The sequence below is a fragment of the Meleagris gallopavo genome, chromosome 11, assembly GCF_905368555.1.
Source record: "Meleagris gallopavo chromosome 11, MGAL_WU_HG_1.1, whole genome shotgun sequence".
In the NCBI taxonomy this organism is placed as follows: domain Eukaryota; kingdom Metazoa; phylum Chordata; class Aves; order Galliformes; family Phasianidae; genus Meleagris; species Meleagris gallopavo.
Genome location: NC_139414.1, coordinates 15,057,921 through 15,078,385, shown reverse-complemented (window position 1 = coordinate 15,078,385; position 20,465 = coordinate 15,057,921). Strand labels below are relative to the sequence as shown.

The 20,465-nt window shown below is 41.4% G+C and overlaps 2 protein-coding genes across 3 annotated transcripts; both read left to right on the top strand.

Moving 5' to 3' along the window:
* The first annotated feature begins 871 nt into the window (after positions 1–871).
* On the top strand, positions 872–6,738 carry LOC100541617 (cytochrome P450 2J6-like). Its single transcript, XM_031555159.2, has 9 exons — positions 872–1,463; positions 1,802–1,964; positions 2,313–2,462; positions 2,891–3,051; positions 3,746–3,922; positions 4,482–4,623; positions 5,537–5,724; positions 6,083–6,224; positions 6,549–6,738. Exons 1-9 carry the CDS (start codon positions 1,293–1,295, stop codon positions 6,725–6,727), a joined length of 1,473 nt encoding a protein of 490 aa, XP_031411019.1. The 5' UTR covers positions 872–1,292; the 3' UTR covers positions 6,728–6,738.
* Positions 6,739–8,330: 1,592 nt separating this feature from the next.
* LOC104909216 (cytochrome P450 2J4-like) lies at positions 8,331–19,629 on the top strand. Of its 2 annotated transcripts, XM_085232972.1 has the most exons (10): positions 8,331–8,451; positions 10,732–10,845; positions 11,563–11,725; positions 12,254–12,403; positions 13,435–13,595; positions 14,608–14,784; positions 15,691–15,832; positions 17,196–17,383; positions 18,048–18,189; positions 18,977–19,629. In XM_085232972.1, the coding sequence occupies exons 1-10, from the start codon at positions 8,449–8,451 to the stop codon at positions 19,153–19,155; spliced, it is 1,419 nt and encodes a 472-aa protein (XP_085089098.1). In that variant the 5' UTR covers positions 8,331–8,448; the 3' UTR covers positions 19,156–19,629. The 2 variants fall into 2 exon arrangements, with proteins under 2 accessions (XP_085089098.1, XP_010715112.3); XM_010716810.4 differs by lacking the exon at positions 8,331–8,451 and having other exon boundaries at positions 10,625–10,845.
* Positions 19,630–20,465: the final 836 nt, after the last annotated feature.

The window sequence follows — 20,465 nt, the reverse complement described above, 5'->3', positions numbered from 1 at the left end:
TGAAGACTAATGCTTCCAAAGGAAAGCTGTGTTTGGCCAGTGGGATGAATCTCTGCAGTGAAACGATCAGCATAATGGATGGGGAGAGAGCAGTGAATGTGGCACTTCAGTAAGTACACTGATGCTGTCCCACGTAAGATTGCCATTGATAAACTGTCGAGCTACAGGTTGAATGGGCAGAGGGGTGAAGAGAGAACTGGTTTAAAGACGGGGCTCAGGGGATAGTGCTCAGTGATGTGAACTCTGGGTGGGGGCCAGTGTCTAGCAAAGTCCCCCAGGGGTCACAGTGTTGCCAGCAGGTCAAGTGATCCTTCCCTACTGTTCAGCACTGGTGAGGCCATGCCTGGAGCCCTGGGTCCATTTCTGCTCAAAGGCCAGAGCAATGCAGGGTCAGTGACACCACGGAAACATGCTGTGTTCCTTGCAGAGAAAACTGGTGAAGAACAGTGGTTCTGTTTGGGGTGTCTTCCCAGCACAGCTGCTTCCATCACACCTTCCTCCTCATGAGAAGACTTTGGGTAACGCTGCTTTTAGAGGTGGGAATGGTTTGAGACAGAGAAAATGACAGTGCCACAAGAAAAGGAACTCCAAGTGGTCTCTGAAGTGGATAAGGTTGGCAAGTGTGGAGCTGAGCCATCTGGGTGACCTCCAGAGTGCCACACGTTCCATTTGGAGCCAGGTGAGCTTAACTTTAAGCTGGTGCTACTCCTGGGAGAATGCCAAAGCAGCACCAGAGCTGCACTGTCCTTGTGGCCTCCTCTGCATGTAGGAGCAGCAAAGCACAGCTCCCCAGTGGAGCTGCTTGATTGCAGGAGGGCACTTGTGAAAGAGGCTCATGAAGATGTCATCTTTATTTCTGCTGCAGGCAGTGGCTGAAGAAATTCCTCGTTCTGCTTGATCACCATAACCTCACAGCCTCACCTACCTGTGCAGCACCCCCAGAAAGCTCTGTTGGTTTTCTCTGCTCTTGCAAGAGGCCCCTGATGAAACCAGCACCTTTAGCAGGGATTTTTGTCACCATGGTCTCAGTGTGTAATTAACACACTGGTATCCCTTGAAGGACCAACACTTGCTGGATTTGTGGCTGTAATGTAATGGAGCAATGCCACATGCATGAAAGCAACATGTAATTCTCTGGGATCAGAAGGTAAAGAATAGTGATAAAGAAGGAAGAACAGGAGTATGAACATTTTCTTCTTGGGGAGGTACCAGCAGAACAAGATAAATGGATCTGCCCTCTCTTTACGTAGCAGTTTTTCAGAGACAAGCTCACCGTCTAAGTCAGAAGGGAAATGTTAACAGTGAGTGTAGTGCTTGTATGTTTGGCAGCCTCTCTGCTGCTCATGCAGTTCCTGGGAATGCAACGGAGGCGAAGACAGCTTCCTCCTGGACCAGCTCCACTCCCCCTCTTTGGGAATCTGCTGCAGATGAAGTTCCAAATTCACCACGACATCCTTAAAAAGGTATGTATTTTCAGGCAACTCATTGGTGGACTCATCAGCTGGCTGAAGAATGAAGGTGAGTTTTTGTTAGCATAGTTTTCTTCTGAATGCTGGAGAGAGATTTATTCTCAACTGTATGAATGTGAAAATCAGTGGGGATCAGTTAAATGTAGAATCATGGAGTCATAGAACCATTTGAGTTGGAAGGGATGCTTCAAGTCCAACTTGTCCAACGCCCTACAATGAACAGGTACACCTACAGCTCCATCAGGTGACCAGGGCCCCATCCAGCCTGACCTTGCTGGATTTTAATGTGCCAGTTCTCACTTGAGTTGTTGTGACGCTCTTTTGTTCTACAGATGGCCGGCACGTATGGCAGTATTTTCACCTTATGGCTTACGAGCATACCTGTAGTTGTTCTACAAGGGTACCAGGCAGTGAAGGAGGGGATGACTGCCCATGCTGAAGAGGTTGCTGGAAGACCTTTAAGCAGAGCCTTCAGGTTTTTGACCAATGGAAATGGTAACTATTATTTTCACAGACACTTCTGATAAATTCTAACCGTGGTTTTGGAAACAGTCCCTAATGTACGGTGGAATATAGGTTAATATTTTCATGAGGTTTTATGAAATGTCTCTTTTTGGGTTCTCTTGTAACAGTAATGGCAGAATACAGCTATGGCAAGAGTTTCTATATGGGATATAAATGGCAAGACTAGAAGGAAGGAGGAAGGAAAGGGAAAGAGGAATGCTACAGGTCTGCTGGCAAAAACTGAGAAAGATTAGCATGATGGAGAAACATCTTTGAAACTTTAACGGTTTCAGTTCATAAAGCATTCATTCATAAAGCATTAATTCATTATGATCCTAGGTGTTATGTTCTCTAATGGTCATCTGTGGAAGCAACAGCGGCGCTTTGGGCTCCTAACAATGAGGAAATTAGGAGTAGGGAAACAAAGCCAGGAGTGTCAAATCCAGGAGGAAGCCCGTCACCTGGTTCAATTCCTGCGGAACACCAAAGGTATGTGCCTCTACCCTTTTTTACTATCAATTATTGCCAAGCAGAATGCCAAGGTTCTCTGAAAGGTGTATGTTTTTCTTTTTACCACTATGAATTCCATTTCCTCTGTCCATCTTGCTGTTTTCTTTAATCAGCAACAGTGTTTTGGCTGTCTGAAGTTATTTTTACTCATATATTTTGCTGACAAATTGCAATTTTCCATCTTATAATGTAATAGCATGAAGGGAATTTGGTCAAATGTTATTTGGAATTCAAGAACCCTGGAGATGTGGCACTGAGGGCGTGGTTGGGATGGGTTGGGGTTGGACTTGGTGATCTTGGAGGTCTTTTCCAACATTAATGATTCAATGATTCTATTTCTCCAGCTTTCTGCTCAGTGGAAAAAGCAGAATTGGTGTTAATGGTGAAACTGCTCGCTGTGTTTACAGGAAAACCTGTGGACCCCACTGTGCCTGTTACTCATGCTGTCTCCAATGTAATTTGTGCTCTGATTTTGGGACACCGCTTCTCCATAGAAGATAAAAAATTTCTCCGCTTGGTTGAAGCTGTGGATGATATATCAGCATTTACAAACAGCATCTCATTTTATGTGAGGATAATGATTTTTTATATTATTGTATACACAGATAATGTAAAGGCATCTGGCTGGTTTTATAACAAAAATGAATGCTGGTGCACCTAGAGGTACTGAAGTACACATTGGAATGGTACTTCCAGATGAGCCGTTCACAACTGATGTTTGCCCACTGATGGCAGCAGCTCCCACTGTAACATCTGGTTCAAAGGACAGAACAGTCTGCTGCTGTGATTCTGCGTGAAGTTGTGACTGCAGCTGCAAAAGCAGTGGGACAGACAGCCTGAAACCAGGGCAGTTATACCATTAACCATTTACAGATGGGGCCCACAGCGCTTTATGTAGGCAAGAAGTCACGTTACCAATGTACGTGGCTGGAACTTGGCAGGCTTTGCACCTCGCATGATTTTTCACCATCACTCACTAACTGAAAATGACCATAACTCAGTTCTTAGCTAACCTGAGGGTCAATTTGATACTTCTGGTTAAAAATAAACAAGAAATTAAAAATCCTTACATTTTTTTATCCCAAAATAAGGACTAAGAAAACCTTTAATACATTACTGGGTAGGCAATATCCTTTTGAGGTAGCGGTGAAGATACAGTCATTGGAGTCTTTCATTCCCTTCTTCCACTACCTACAGTCCTATATTAGGATTCAAATTTAGTATGTCAGTAACACCACATATCTAAATTATCCCTTTTACAGGTCCACGATCGACTTCCCTGGATTGCAAGCCGTTTTCTAACACGGTGTAAGAAGGCTTTGGCCAGTATATGTACTATGAGGGCTCTGTTACAAGAGGAAATTGAAAGCCACAAAGGAAAAGGAAAAATAGGTGGAAATCAAGATTTTATTGATTACTATTTGGATCAGATGGCTAAAGTGAGTGTCTACCAGCTTCTCTTAGGCTCCACTGACAAATGGGGATTTTAAGTATTCCTTTAATTATTATGGTGTTTAATATCAGTTAAGGAAATATAAAATCTCTGCCTAGAAAAGCTTATAGGTGGATGAATTAGAGAAAAAAAAAAAACAAAAGCTGAAACTGTGGGATGGGAGGAACAGGATGAAGTAGTAATACGGGTAGGTTTGCAGGTAGATTTCTTGTAAGCACAGTAATAGATCTGCATATGGTTAAGATACATCTAAGAACACAAATTGTAGTGGGATTTGCAGCAAGAGTGGAAAGCGTGAGTGACTGCATAAATTTGTTGTGGCTGGCAAACAGCATGAGCACGCAGGCAGGATAGATTTGCAAATACACTGGGGAATATTAGAAAATATCTTCATATTATTCAGTAAGTTTTTTTTTCTAGGCCTTCAGGTTTTTGTTTTATTTTTTTCCATTTTGAGTAGTATGAGTGAACATTTCTGTGATACAAGAAGGTGCTTTGCTTCTCTTCTTGTGTCTTAACTTGCTGTTTGCCATTCATGTATGCAGTCTAAAGAAGATGCTGGTGCTACATATGACAAAGTCAATTTGACACAGACTGTTTTTGACCTTTTTCTGGCTGGCACAGAAACGACAGCCACCACTTTGCGTTGGGCATTGCTTTACATGGTGGCTTATCCTGATGTTCAAGGTAAGCACACACAGTTCTGCTGCTTCTTAGAAGCCATACACGTTCAAATAGTAGCAGAGCTAATTAAAGAACAGCAGAGAAACGAATGTGTGGATCGTGAATCAGGTGAACTGTGTGCATCTGTTTCTTCATACACAGAATCATTAAGGTTGGAAAAGACTACTAAGATCATCTAGGCTGACTGTCACCACCATGCCCGCTAAGCCATGTCCCTCAGTGCCACAAAGAATCCTTTCAGGCTTAATTTCTAGGAGATCTCAGAATTCAGGGTGTGATCCATCTGATCCACTCTAGGATGAGATTTATTGCTCCCTGCCCCTCCACTTACAACCGGTCAGACTTTCCATGAGCACTTGATGGGTCTTTGACTTGTGATTCCTGCTGTTCCATTTGCTCCTGAGTACTTTCCAGCAAAAGGAGACTGGCAGGAGAAAACAGAGGTAATATAGAGAAGGGATTTCCCATAGTTGTTAACTAATGGCTCTTCAAAAGACCTAAAATTTGAGACTGGAGTGCACGTGCTGAATGCTCACAACAAGGTCTGTCAGCCTCTCTGCGTTTCCTGATGCACAGAATCAATCTAATTCCAATAATCAAGACTGTGGTATTAATCAGGCCATTTCAGAGCAGAAATTGCCTTTTCAATTCATTCCTGTATGATTCTGAGCGAAGACCGAACCTTGCTCAGTTTCTAAACCAGTCTCTTTATAAGGGATTACTATTTCATTTAGCTCATCCACATGGGAAGTTGATTTTTTTTCTTTTTAATATGTTTTTCACCTTGCTGGATATAATCATAACTGTAAAAAAAACAATGGGTATAATTATAACCATAAAAAAAAAAAAATAGGAAAAAGGATGACTGTAGGGTTTACCGATTATTGTGCATTTAAAGCTGACTATTTCATTCCAGAGAAAGTCCATAAGGAGCTGGATGCTGTCGTGGGCAGTTCCCGTTTAATTTGCTACACAGACAGAAAAAACTTGCCATACACAAATGCTGTAATTCATGAAATCCAACGATACAGTAATATTGTCTTAATTGCACTTCCCAGATATACTGTGAAGGACACGGAGCTGCTGGGATTTCCTATTCCAAAGGTACTCAACAAGCATGCTGCATGTTTTCTACTTGAAAGCCTTGGAAATATGAAATTATTTTCACACTGCAAGATTCTAAATGTGGTATCTTTGTAATGAATCTGAAACATTTTCAAGTTTTGTAACCATACGTTGCATTAAGGCTGGTTCTAGACGTTCTCCCATCAGTTCCTTTCCTTTAGTTGCATTTTCATCCCTTCTTTATGGGTCTGCTCAAAGCAACTATGGCACTGCAGAAATCACAGTAACATAGAGGAAAATTTAACTGCTACTCATTCCGTTACTGAAAAGCCAAAAATACAATAGCAATAGGAAAAGTAAAACCAATGCACTTTAACAAATGTACTCTTTTTTTCAGGACACCATCGTTCTGGTAAATATTGACTCTGTTCTGTCTGATCCTGAAAAATGGGAAACACCTGATCAGTTCAACCCGGGACACTTCCTTGATAAAGATGGAAACTTCATACACAGAGAAGCATTCTTACCATTCTCGATAGGTAAATGCACTGAACAGGGACTGACTTATTCCCTGTGATAGTAACTACAGATCCACTCGTTCCTCAGAGGCATCTACAAAGAGGTATAGAAGTACATTCGAATGTCTTGAAGGACTCCAGGAAGAGAAAAGCCCAATTGCAAGTGGAAAAGATTGAAAGAGAAGGGATGACATACAGAAGCCTTTTTCTTGGAAAAGATCTGGCTTCTCTTGTAGTAGAGGCCCAGTTATCCCAACAATAGCAGAAAAATTCATAATGTTAATGAGCCCAGAGCTAGAAAGGTAGGTTTGATAGAAATCCTTTGTCTTTTCTCTCTTTTCCCAGGGCACCGTGCATGCATGGGGGAACTGCTGGCAAGGCTGGAGCTTTTCATCATCTTCTGCACCCTGATGCAGGCGTTCACCTTCACCCTGCCAGATGGAGCGAAAGAAATCAACACCAAGTTTGTTTTTTCAACTACAATGAAGCCACCTCCCCACCAGCTCTGTGCCATTCCTCGGTAGGAAACGATGTCATACAGATTCAGGGAAGACCTAGCTCTCCGTGATTCTGCATGAGGATTCCACTTACTATGTCTTAAGATTTTTGCCTTCCTCTTGATTTGGTCAATTATTACACTGAAAAATGCTTTTTGGACTGTTGCATCCTGTAAAGACAGTACTTTGTTCTTGTTATCAACACTTGGTATATTTGTCCCAGTGTGTAGTAAATAAAGATACAAAGGGAAGAATCAGAATTGGGCCTTATTTATTAGAACAGCATCAAGAGAGAAAGCACTTGAATAAGGTCTATAAATTAGAAGTATTGTGATCAAATATCTGTGTGTTCTTTCTCATAAACCACAATTGCATTTGTGGTGATGGGTGTAGAGGTCTTTCAGTCTGTCCCCAGATACTGGTGAACAGAGGAGTTAGAAGATCTTGGGGGACACATTCTGAAGAAGCAGATGTCTGAGATAACAAGAACATTGTTGTAGTCGGAGGTGATGGAGTTCAAGAGCCAAGGAGATGTGGCACAAAGGGACTTGGGTTAGTGGGCAGTATTGGTGATGGGATAGATGATCTTGGAGATCTTTTCCGTGCTAACGATTCTATGATTTCCTTATCACAGAATCCTATGATCAGGTCCACTGTTGTGCCACCAGGTGTCAAGAGAGTTGAGCATTTCACTTGCTAAAGTACAAGTAATTCTTCCCAATGGGATAGAAGTAGAGTAATGGGTTCATCAGCCAGGTGTGGAAACTTTCCATATCGCAGGCAAGGAGCAGGGACTGGAAGATGAGCAGCAGCAAGCAGACACTAAGTGTTGACAAGCTGTTTTGCTTTTATGAACACAGTGGTTGACAGCAACATGAGAACATGTATTTTTCGTGATCAGTAGTCATCTGGTGTTGTTCACTTCAGATCCTTCAATAATTTATTCAGCTTCATTTATTCTTTTCAGTTCTTTAATGGATTCTTTATCACAGTTAGCTGACTTGACATCTATCAGCATAAATTAGCATAGCACTGCCAAAAGAAGATTTGCCACTGCTTAAGATTTCTTGAAGCTCTTTCTGATCATTGTACGTAAGTACTTGGTAAATATGGATATTCAGACTTTGGCTCAGTTATTGACATTTAACAAGGGATTTTTTTTAGAGAGGATTGGAAGTGTTTTTTCCAGTGGGACATAGAAGGTGGTTACTGTATGCCAGCAGATGAGGGGTGAGTTTTATACACTGGATAGCAGATAGTGCCATTTGCAGTCCATGCAACCTTCCCCAGTTTCTCATCTATCTCATATTTTTGTTCTCATATATTTGTTTTTTGCTCTTTGTTTTTATGCTTGAGTGTCAAGCTGTCCCTTGGCTATTCTTTAACCAGAAGGCGTCTCTTGATTTCAAGGGCGGTAGAAAGAACGAGGTCACTCCCAGTGTTCTAGAAGGGCTACTACAAATGGCTAAAAGCATGGCCTTGAGCCCAGCCTCCAGACAAATTGTTAGGAGTCATGAGTGAATTGGACTCGATGAACCTGTGGGTTCCTTCCAACTTCAGATGCTCTGTGAATCTATGAGAATTAATGAGGCTTTCTTTTCCGATTCTCTTCAGCGTGCCTTGGATGTTTGAGCCTTATGGATGCGGGTAGATTACAAAATATTCCTAGGTAAACTGGAAGGTAATCCTGCAGTGCCACCTGAAATGAGATAAAAACATATCTGCATACTCTTACACTGTAGTAATCCATGGTAAGTGCCTACTTAGGCTCTCTAAGGGAAAATATTTCAGAGCGTGAAATTCAGCTTTGAATATGCTTGCTATGCAAGCTGTGTGTTATGCCTACCAAGGAAATCCTGTTTTTTTCTGTCTCCTAATGCAGCTGCCTACTAGTTCAGGCTTTTTCCATCCGATGTGCTTTCTTACTGCCATGTTTTCAACTCCCTTGCACACACCTCCATTAATTTTCTTCCACACACACTGTCCTCCATCTCCTGTAAGTTTTTCTTTGGATGCCTTCCAAGCCTCTGCTGTCTGATATTCTTTCCTCACTGAAATCTTTCCCCTTATCTCTCTCCCATCTGTTGGATGGATATATTTGTCTTTGTATATTCCTCCTTCTGGTGTCTTCTACATTTCTGTTTGTCCCATATCCTCTTTCTGCTTTTACTGCCTTCCTACATTACAGAGTTGTTTGTCTTGCCATATTCTTATACAGTTCCTTAAATTACCTGCAGAGTAGCTGTAGTTATGTTCCCTAACAACAGAGCTTTGTCTGCATTAAGCCAAAGAGTAGATAATGGCAGCATGAATTGCAGCCTCCTCGCTCCCACAAGCAGAAGTGACAGAAGAATAATAACAATGTTGGAGAAAGCAGCTTGGGGCTTTGTCTTAGAGCAGCAAAACAATAGCACTTTGAAAAAGGAGTGGTTGTCTAAAAGCCTAAGGGAAAAAAAAAAAAAAAAAAAAAAAAAAAACAACCCAGCAAACTGATAACGTGGATATCAGCATGGGTAAATGCCAGTTTTTCCTTCCTCTCTCCCTGTGCTTGCTGAAGCCTTGGCAGGAAAGAGGTGATAGATGTGGGGCTCCTATTGTGACCCATAGAGTTTATGTCCGAACATTCCCAAATTCTAATATCTAATATCACCTACTCCAACCATCCACCTACCACCAGTATTGTCCACTAAACCATGTAGTTTTTATCGTTTGATGCCCGCAGCCTAAGGAGCTGGATCATCCTAGTGGAATACATTTTCTAATGTTTCAGAGATTCACAGTGGAAAATCCCAAGATGCTGAAACAAAGGTAGTCCTTGAACCTGGAGTAAAAAGCATTGTTGAGAGAGTTAAATTAGAAACGAGTGCCTTGAAAAATAAGCTTGTTATTACAAACAAATAAAGCTTTTGTAGAAGCACAGAAACAGCCCTTCCTTGGTTAATATCATTCCTACATTATGCTTTAATACTAATGAAGCAATGTGGTTGGAAGCTAACTGATGCAGAAGTCTGGGAATTGTGGGCTGGCAGCCTCTGGGCCTTTTGTTCTGGGTATGCCCATTGCATGTCCCAGAGCCACAAATCCCATAATGCCAATTTTATCCCAAAGAAAGTGCTGCTGTAAGAAACAAGCTGAAGCACAAGTCTTGCAGTTTCATGGTGGGATTGCAAGCATATAAAGCTCTCCTGGAAACAGCTTTATACTTCCTGCATATGTTGAGTCTTGGCAAAGAACTCTGCTTCACACAGCCTTCATTCTCCACTTGCCAAGTACGGCGCACACGTGTTCCAACTGGTTCTCAAAGAGAGGCTTTTAGCTCTGCTTGTAGCTCAAGATTCCTAATAAGTTAACTATGCATGTTGAGCATTAGATACCAGTATACTGATATCTCTATTTTATGATAAATGTGGGCTTCTAACTTTTATCAGCCTTGCCATTACCCTCAATCAGTTGCTCTCCTGAATGTAGGTATAAATAAAACACGTACAAAACATTTCAAAAATTCTAAGATTTAGTATCCACTTACATCTGCATGCTTAATTTGTATGTATGGTTATTGCTTTTCTAAAAGCATTCATGAAGTATTTGTAGGAGCACACGCATCCACAACTGACTCAGAAAATCAGCTGGAGAGCTTGTATATGGAGATGTGTATTTAGATTGCCTGGAGAATCTTGGCCATGTGTTAAGAATCTCGACACAGCTAAGTTCCTACAAAACCCATGATCCATATTTGATAACTGGAATCTGGATGAAAAGGAGAGGGATATGCACCTAAACACGCTGCATTATGAAAATGTGGGTTGGTCAGGAGCAGAGTGGTTGATAATGAAGAGGGAGGGTTAGGGGCGTGGAATAAATACTTATTATGTGAAATTTAAACTCTTACGAAAAAAAACAACTGGTTGAGCAACCAGCCTTCATAGCTTCAATAGACTGTTTTCAATAACGAGAATCCAGTAAAAGCAGCAGCAATGTTGTCCATAAATCAAGTTATGATAGCACTGGTTGTCTTCCTTTTGGTTATGCAGTTTTTAAAGTTGCAACGAGCACGGAGATGCCTTCCTCCTGGACCGGTCCCTCTCCCCATTCTTGGCACCTTGCTGCAGCTGAACTTCCAGATCAATCGTGACTGCCTCATGAAGGTATTTACTTTCAGATAATCCTAGCAGCTTAGAAGTCTTTGTAATTTGCTGTTTCTCGTGTTATATGCGTGTGAAAACCAATGCTTCGACCTCTCCCCTTTTAACCCTGAGTTTGACAAACTCGTGTGTAACTTAATATCCTTTAGGATAAACACCTGTGGGGATAACACATCAGATTTGAAGTCAGGGAAACACACTTTAAAGAGGGACTTTCACAGCACGAGTTTTTAGCTTTCTGAGCATTATTCTCTGACTTCATTGGTAAACAGACACTGAAGATCTGCTGTGTGTGCATGTGCTCGTGGTTTCGATGGGATCTACAAAGACCCACAAAACTTTTGTTAATGGAGGAATCCCTCTTGATATAAATTCTGGAAAATATCTTTTGGATGGAGAATACCCTCTATCATGTGAATAGCAGACGATGAGACTCCTCTGAACTGAGCCTTGGTTTGTATACAAATAAAATCTACTTGATGTCTGTTGGCATAAACCTGTGGCTCTGAATAGCTGGCAGACTCAGCTGTTTCCAGCAGTGAATGCTGGAAAAGACACTCATACCTTCTCACTGATAATTGTAGTCTTATGGAGAAGATGCAGAACATCATTCCAGGTTAGGGCTGGTCCTGTAATTAGCATAAAAACAGGTTCATCTTCTGTTTGTTTGTGGTGTGTGGGATTTCAGCTGTGCTTTGCTGGCTTCTCTCCCATCTACAGTTGGCAAAAACTTATGGCAACGTGTTCACCTTGTGGTTTGGATGGGCCCCAGTGATCATACTGAATGGATTCCAAGCAGTGAAGGATGGTATGACCACACATCCCGAAGATGTGTCTGGGAGGCTGGTGTCTCCTTTCTTCAGAGCTATGGCCAAAGGAAAAGGTGTGATGATTTTTTGCACAGAAACATTATCTTTGCAACTCTTTTGTAGCTGGTACCCACCCCTAACAGCACCACAATGGCAGGGTTTGTCTATGAGGGATGACACCCTCCAACCTCACTATAGGTTCCACGCTCCCCAACCACAATGGAAATTCCAAGCTCCTGATTTTCTTCTTCCTCTCATTATTATCTCAGGCCTGCACCTAGCCTGGCTAAGCAATCTGAGTTTGATTCAGCATTGATGAAGTTCGTAGTTAAGCCACTTCACAGCTCTAAGTTTTTCTTATTTGGCACAAAAAATGCATTATAGGAGTATGTCCTACGTACATTTGTTTAGGACTTTGCCTATTGTAATCGTAATACATTGAGGCCTCCAAGCAGCTGCAAAATGTTTCCCAACAGGCTTCTACATCTCCACTTGCAGCAACACTGTGATATTTAGGAATGAGAGTGTTCTTTCAGGTAAAGAATGCCTTAGTCTGTAGTAAATATTAGCATGATGAAGAATTCTTTCTTTCACGGACTCAGGGATTATGTTGGCCACTGGTCACACATGGAAGCAGCAGAGGAGGTTTGCGCTGAAGACTCTACGCAACCTGGGCCTGGGGAAGAGAGGTCTGGAACAACGAGTGCAAGAAGAGGCCCACCACCTGCTGGAATTCTTTACAAGTTCGAAAGGTATCTCTGTGACAAATACCCATTCATTTCTGTCATTGGTCTGATGTCTTTAGTGTATCACACTAAGTCTTCTGTTCCACGAGTCATACTGCATCGATGTAGAATGGACTGGAAACACAAAGAACCCAGTCCTGTGCTTTTTCAGACTCAGTGGGAGGCTCAGATTTAAACACTGCAGCACAATTTCCATGCACTCTGTAGGGCAGTGAGTACAATTTTGTTTTCATTACAACGTTTTATCCTGATCAACCCAGTTAGGAGCATTTGTGTTGAATTTCCCAATACTGATCATTATGCAAAGCACAGTAAACCAGGACATGCTGTGGCTAGCACTGTGTCAATTAGAGGTAATTAATTCCAACCCAGTCTCCTGACTTAAGAACTAGGAAAGATGGAGTTGTGGCCAAATGTGCAGGAAAAGAAGACGACTCCTGCAGCTCAGAACAATAAGCGACTTAACCTTGTGCCTTGGGTGTTGGGCAGCTACATCAGTAGGGTTACAAATACATTTGTTTACACTCTTTTTTCTGAAGCTGTGAAATTATTTTCTTAATAATTTTCTTACCGATTGCACCTTGGCTGTAAAAAATCAGTAGGATACTGATGGCAGCTTTTCAGTATGTAAAAGGGGCTATAAGAAAGAGGGGGATGGACACTTTAGCAAGATCTGCTGTGATAGGATGAGGCGAAATGGTTTCAAACCAAAAGAGGAAAGTTTTAGGCTGGTTATAAGGAAGTTTTTTACAATACTTTCATCACCTTATTGGCACTGTTACAGGTTGTCCAGAGAGGTGGTATCCCTGGAGATCCAAGGTCAGGCTGAATGGGGCTCTGAGCACCTGATGGAGCTGTTCAGTGCAGGGACTTGGACCAGGTGGCCTTTAGGGTCTCTTCCAACTTAAGTGGTGATGATTACAATTTTGTAAAAAAGTTGCTAATTGTGAAATGCAGTACTTGCTTGAAAGTTCTTTAGATAACCTATGAAGCAAAATATGAGACATTCAGGGTGATGTTTATTGTTGTGGTTGCAGAGAAACCTCTGGATCCTTATTACCCTCTCATTCATTCCGTCTCCAATGTAATTTGTGCTGTTGTTTATGGGCATCGCTTCTCCAGAGGGGATGAAACCTTCCATGAACTGATTAGAGCCACAGAGCATATCTTCAAATTTGGAGGCAGCTTTCTTCACCACGTAAGTAAATGATCTTTTGCCTTTGGCTGAATAACACAGAAAGTGGGAAATGCAGATTTGAGCGGTGGTTGTTGGGCATAACAGTTTCAAATGGGTGAGCAATGTCCCATGCAGCTCTACTAGGCATCACACTGCCTTCAGATGGGATGGTAATGCACTACATACCAGTCTGCATCACTTGTGCTCGTTGCCTCACAGTAAGTAGTTTACTCTTAGGTCTTTGCAGCAAGGCATGAGCTGATGGAATGCTCCTGGGTCGTGTTTGGTACTCAGTTCCTCAACAAATGGCCTGCACAGGGCATCGTGATAAATGCTGAATGTCAGGTCTGCCAATGTGATTCACCACCCCAAATATAGACACAGTCTCTCTAATTTAGTCTCGCTAATTTAGTGTAGTCTCTCTAATTTAGCCAGGGTAATTAGCAGAATACAAGATGAGCTCAATAAGAGGAAGACAGAGAAATCTGTGTAGAAGTTGTTTCAAGTTTTATTGAGGACTCTTTCAGAGGTCTTTCAGTACAGAGTGCTTTGAGGAACTACCCAGTTTGTACACCAGCCTTTGCCGGGTGGCCTTTTTTGGGGTTCACCGACTGCCTTTACACCCCCTGGTGAGGACAGTTTGCAATGCCTTTGCTTCTTCGCTTCCTGGCATTCTCCACTGGAGGGCAGGATCCAGCTTTTAAAATGCCCGAGTACTGTTCATTATAACTGAAGACAGGTTGAATAATTGAATAAATGGCTACAGTTCTTTCTAATGATAATCGCTCTAATTTGGATTTTGACTGAGCTTGAGGGGCCGTGCAACTCTGAGTCACCATTAACGCAGCTGGAAATTATGCTGTACACCGTTTCACAACTCGAAAACATAAATGTACTCATCCTCGGAATATTTTATTAATTATGAAAAAAACTCCTTGCGCTAATATTGATATTAACTTCTTTTTAAAGTAGGTCTAAGTGCATTTCATAGTGATGGAGACTTTGTGGTACCTCTTGTATATCACTCCCGCAGCTGTATGAAATCTTCCCCTGGCTGATGTGCCGTCTCCCTGGTCCTCATAAGAAAGCACTGTCTTGCTATGACATTCTGAGCTCTTTTACAAGGAGGGAGATCAGAAAGCACAAGGAGAGAGAGATACCAGATGAACCCCAGGATTTCATTGACTTTTATCTAGCTCACATTGAAAAAGTAAGTGTGTGTTCTGCTTGGTCATACATTAATGGGTTGTTAAGTGAAAGACTGTTAAATCATCCATTTTTGAGCCTTTTTATCACCATTTCTTACCCATCACAGACATCTCATTGTGAATCCAGTAACCTGAGACTTGCTAAATCCTTTATCATCCTAGAATCCTAGAATGTTAAGGTTGGAAAAGGCCTACAAGATCACCAAGTCCAACTGCCAACCCATCCCTGCCATGCTCACCAAACCCTGTTCTCAAGTGCCACATCTCCACAGTTCCTCAACACCTTATTGATATGCCACACAGTCTTGCAATTCTTTCATTAAAGGGTAGTTAATGTACTGCAATTTTTCTCAGTTAAGGAATTATTTGTGGCCTAAGTGAAAGAACACTGAATTTAGAAGAAGACCACAAGAGAGCTGGAAAGGGATTGGAGAGTCAGAGTGCCATGTTCTATATATTCGTGTATGTAGTCCAGGATGGATGTCAGCCTAACATTTAGTTCCTCAGATCCCCTTGCTTTATTTTCACAATATTAACACATCTGGCCTTCCAAAACATTTAAGTACTTCTTAAGTCTTTCAGTACTGTTTTAAGATTTATGAAACCTGAACATTGGTGGACCAGAAATTGTTTTAGTGAGCTCTTTTGGGATGCTGCTGGGTGGAAATCATCCAAGTTTGCTTATTAAAAAAATAGAGCTGTCTGTAGTAGACATGTAGGGGAAATATTAAAAGATATGATATTGCAATAGAGAAAAATGTCCTTCCACTTTCCATGCTGCTCCATTGGCAAAAGAAGGTACATCCTCCCTACATGTTGGTAATGAATTCTCCAAAAATGTAACAATGTTCCTTCGTAATTTTGGCATATACATAATAAACCTCTATGTTTTTTCTTACTTTTTGCAGTTTGGAGATGAACCCAAGTCTACGTACAATGAAGAAAACATGGTTTATTCTATAAATGATCTCTTCTTGGGTGGATCAGAGACAACAAGCACTACTTTGAACTGGGGCCTGCTCTATATGGTGGCATATCCAGATGTTCAAGGTAAGAGGAAGTGGATCACATATATCTCTGATGCAGTAGAACAGTACAGACATAACATTTTAATGGATCTTGAGTTGGGTTCTGTCTTAGAGAGCAGGAAACGTGACTGATGGCTGAAAATAATATACCATAAACTGATGTGTGATAGCAGGGATGCCACTTTTTGGGAACTTCAGTTTGGTTTTTTGTTGATCCAGTAGGAGTGCTGGGGGCTGTAGGGACTGCTGCTCTTCTGTGTGCTCTGTGGGTCAGAGGAGTAAAGCTAACCAGCTGAAGGGCAATTGCCAGCTTCTGTTTTTTGTCTGTTGGTCCATTTCTGAGCCCAAGGTATCAGAGTGTCAATTTAATCGGAGGTCAAATTAACTCTATGATGCATTTGAGTGTCTTGCAGCAGACATTATTCCAGTTGGGAGGAGAATTTGATGGTTTATCTGCTATGTCTGTGTACATTATAGTAGTTTATTTTTAAGTCTGTCTTTTAAATATCACTGACACAGAGCACTAAATGAAAAACAGAATACTTTCTTATGCTGGATAACAGAGAAGCCATTGTTAGATAGCAGAACATGTGCAAATACCCAGAGAAGAAGAGGAATTAAAATGGATGAAAGAGATGAAGATAAGAAAAAATTGCTTAACATGTAGCTGTCAGACAATAAGGTCTACTTAATCTCGTGTTACTGCATGGTTATTATCACCCTGTAATTTAGGTTATGAAAGCACTGACTCACCTAAATAATTTTTCTTATCTAAATATAACACCCTGCACATACTTGGGAAAGCAGGGCGTGTGCAGGATGATCCATGCCCAGCTTCTTGAGTCATATGTTTCATCCAGACTCTTGTAATGAACAGACACCAGTATGTCTGTCTCCAGCAATTGGTGTCTTTTTTTTGTTTTGTTTTGTTTTTTTTTGAAGAAGCTGGCATTACTTCATTTAACATGTCCTGCATAAGACCCATGTTCTTTTAATAGGAATTAGGCTTATTACGTACAGATTCACCTTGCTCGAATTCCAGACAGCTATGACTGCATTGGTTGTAAATGGCTGTAAGTGCCCAAGGCACCTCGCCAAAAGAAAACACAGTGATAAATCAGTTTGCTCGCACTGCAGCATAAGGCAATGCTTAGTTCTAAAATTCTGAGCAACAAATGTCTTTTCTTAATATAGCATCAAATAGTGTCAGACCCAGTAGAATTCCTACACGTTTAAACTGTTGGAACACCTCACTGACTTTCCTTTATAAAATTGGCCTACATTTTTGTTTTAGTTTTGTTGCTGTCATAGTAGTTCTAAACAGAAAATGTCTTTGAATATGGTGATGTATTTTCCCATCTGAAACGATGAATATTTCTCCATAGAGAAAGTGCAGAAGGAGCTGGATGCCGTTTTGGGTTCTTCCCAGACCATCTGCTATGAGCATCGGAGAGAACTGCCCTATACGAATGCTGTGATTCATGAAATCCAGCGCTTCAGCAACATTGTCTCTATTGGCATGCCCAGGGTGTGTGTGAGGAACACAACACTGCTGGGATTTCCCCTCAAGAAGGTACTGTTTCTCACAGCTGCTACAGGCCTTTCCTCTATCAGTAGAACTAATTGTGGATTCAAATCTACTCGTACCAAGGCTTTCTCCTCAACAGAACTGGGATTGGGTACCTCTGGGTCAGAGTTTCAATCAGAAAGAGGACAAGGAACCATTTCTATGGTTGTGATGAGTGATGCAGCTCTTGGGAGCTAGTGGAAGATACCAAAGGGTGGAAGATGAGATTTTAGCCAAAGACAAAATCTTGGAGATTGATCCTGTAGGATACCATGATTGATTTTATGTTGATACAGAAGTAGGATGATTTTGAACAGAATTTTTGTCCACAAGAAGACTGAAAAATATCAAGGGAAAAGTAGTAAGGTTTGCAACTTGGTTTTGTCAAAGACACTAAATGACAGAAACTTTTAATGTGAGAAATGAAAACGGTACAAATAATGTTAGTGTCTATTGACACGACAGCTTCCACTCTCAGGCTTGAACTGATGTTTTAAATTAAAGCCACAATCCATTCCTCCCAGTTCTTCACTTCCTGCTGGGGAAACAAATTTACCAACCTGTAAGGCTGAACACTGAAATTAAGCAATGTCTAACACTGGTCTCACCTCTCAGCTTTTGGCTGCTAAGAGAAGATGATCAGTTAGAATTAATGTTTCTCTCCTCTCAGGGCAGCATTGTTCTTCCAAATATTGCTTCTTCTTTGTATGACCCAGAGCACTGGGAAACACCTCGGCAGTTCAACCCTGGTCATTTCTTGGATAAGGATGGAAACTTTGTGAGCCGAGAAGCCTTCTTGCCATTCTCAATAGGTAAAATTACTGACACCACAAAAATCAGTGGGTTGGGCTGGGGCTGTAGAAGTAAAACGTCTATTGAAGACCTACTGGTCATCTATTTTAATCCTCTTTGTGAAAAAACAGTGATAAAATTAAAATTATTTCTGGTAACAGTTGCCAATCGAATTGTAAGCATCTGTTCTACTGAACAAATAATAGCATGGAAATTCAGAGACATACTGGTAAATGTATACATACAGCTTGCCCCATTTTCAGAAGGAAATTCTCTGCTAGTGATGATGGTTGTTCATTTGTGGCAACAGTTCAACTCCAGGCATATATTTGGAAAGCACTTTCAAACACTAATGCTGATGCTTAATGCATAGAAAACTGGAGCATATCTTCCCGGAAGAACAATTCTTTATTCTTCACTTATATGATTAAACAAATTCATTTCAAGTTGTCGGTCAGATAAAAGTAAGATTTTTGATGTAACTGAAGGAAAATTCAAAGCAGAAGGGGTGCTCAGTTGTCTACAACTGGAGAGAGGGCTCTTTATAAAGGCAGAATTACAGAACATTTTGTATCATTGATTGGCTTAAATCCTACAGGAATTCCAGATTTAGCAAAAATACTCTGGCTTTATAGAAGCATTGAGGTTGGAAAAGACCACAACGATCACCAAGTCCAACCACCAGCCCATCCCCACCGTGCAACTAACAGTGTCCCACAGCGGTTATGCTCAATTACGCGACAATGAATTTATCTGCGTCCGAGGTCAGGGTGACAAACTCACCATCGTCGTCCTCTTCCTCTGCAGGGCACCGGGTGTGCTTGGGGGAGCATCTGGCAAGGACTGAGCTCTTCATCTTCTTTGCCAACCTGCTACGGGCATTCAGCTTCCGGCTCCCTGAGGGAGTGACGACGGTCAACACTGAGCCCATTTTTGGGGGCACGCTGCAGCCCCACCCATACAAGGTTTGTGCCATCCCACGCTAGGCTGCGGACATCACAGACCACCTGCACAGCAATCTTACTTTTGTGAATATAAGGTCTCGAGACCATATCTACCAACTACATGGTCTCGTGACCATATCACTTTTTCCTCTGCTGCTCAGAAAGTCCCTTTTGTCTACATTAGAGAATTTTTTTCAAACCTTGTTATGTGCTCTTGAAGGTGATCTCGGTATTTGAACTTACTCTTTTGATCTGGAGCCCATCATTGTACTCAGCCATGAAGACATCATGCAGATGCTTTCTAGCCCGGCAGATTTAGAGACAACATCTGCTGAATAAATGATAACATTGACTGCAGTCTTTAAAACTTTATTGCTGAGCCATTCTACTGTCAAAAGCAATGTAGTTTGGAAAACCATGAGTGGGAAATTCTGCCTCTTTATTATTGTTATCACTCGTAACGTTTCAGTCAACTTTTTGTTGATGATAATTAATAAAAGACATGAAGGAGAAAAATTAGCAACTCTTCTGGTTTACGGTTTATTTGCAGTTCACTGTGAATTTCTAAATTTAGAAATTAGAGCTGATGGTAAACTGAAAATAATGTATGGGAAAAACAAAAGTGCTTTGTAATTGCCTCGGAAGTTCAGTGGTGTACCTGAAGCTACAAAAGCCTGCTACAGACACAAAATACTAGTCAAGTCTAAATAAACAGTCCGCAATAGCAGAAAAGGAGAAAAAAAATTGTTGAGTAAAAATTTCACAGAATCACAGGTTGGAAAAGACCATCCAGTCCATCCTCAACCCACCCCACCATGCCCTCTAACCATGTCCCTCAGTGCCACGACTCTACGTATCTTGAAAACCCCAGTTTTGTTTATATTGTCTGAAAAAGACTTGTAAATGGACCTACCCTTTCTTAATCTTACTTCAGTGTGGGAGGATAGAGCAGCTGAACAGACAACCATGTGCTGAATCAGTCATCACTAGACGTCGGCCACTGTGTGATGGAAATGAGTTTAGGCAGTCTACCGTGCATCACAAATTAAGATCTGTCTCATTATTTCTTTTCAGTTGCTGATAGGACATCACATCAAAATAGAAAGTCACTTTCTAACAGCACTTGATATTTGGCTGTTATTAAATTAAGTGGCAGAATAACACTGGTGAAATATGGAAGACCACATTCTGACATTTCATTTGACCGAAATCTGTGTGCCTTGTTAAAAACTGATGTCAAAGTCTCTATGGATTTGCATGTCTGTGTGGGTAGATAAGGCAAAGAAGAAAACGCTGTGATCTAGGGGCACTGGGGCTGTCATTGCTTCTTTAAAATGAAGCATAAAACAGCA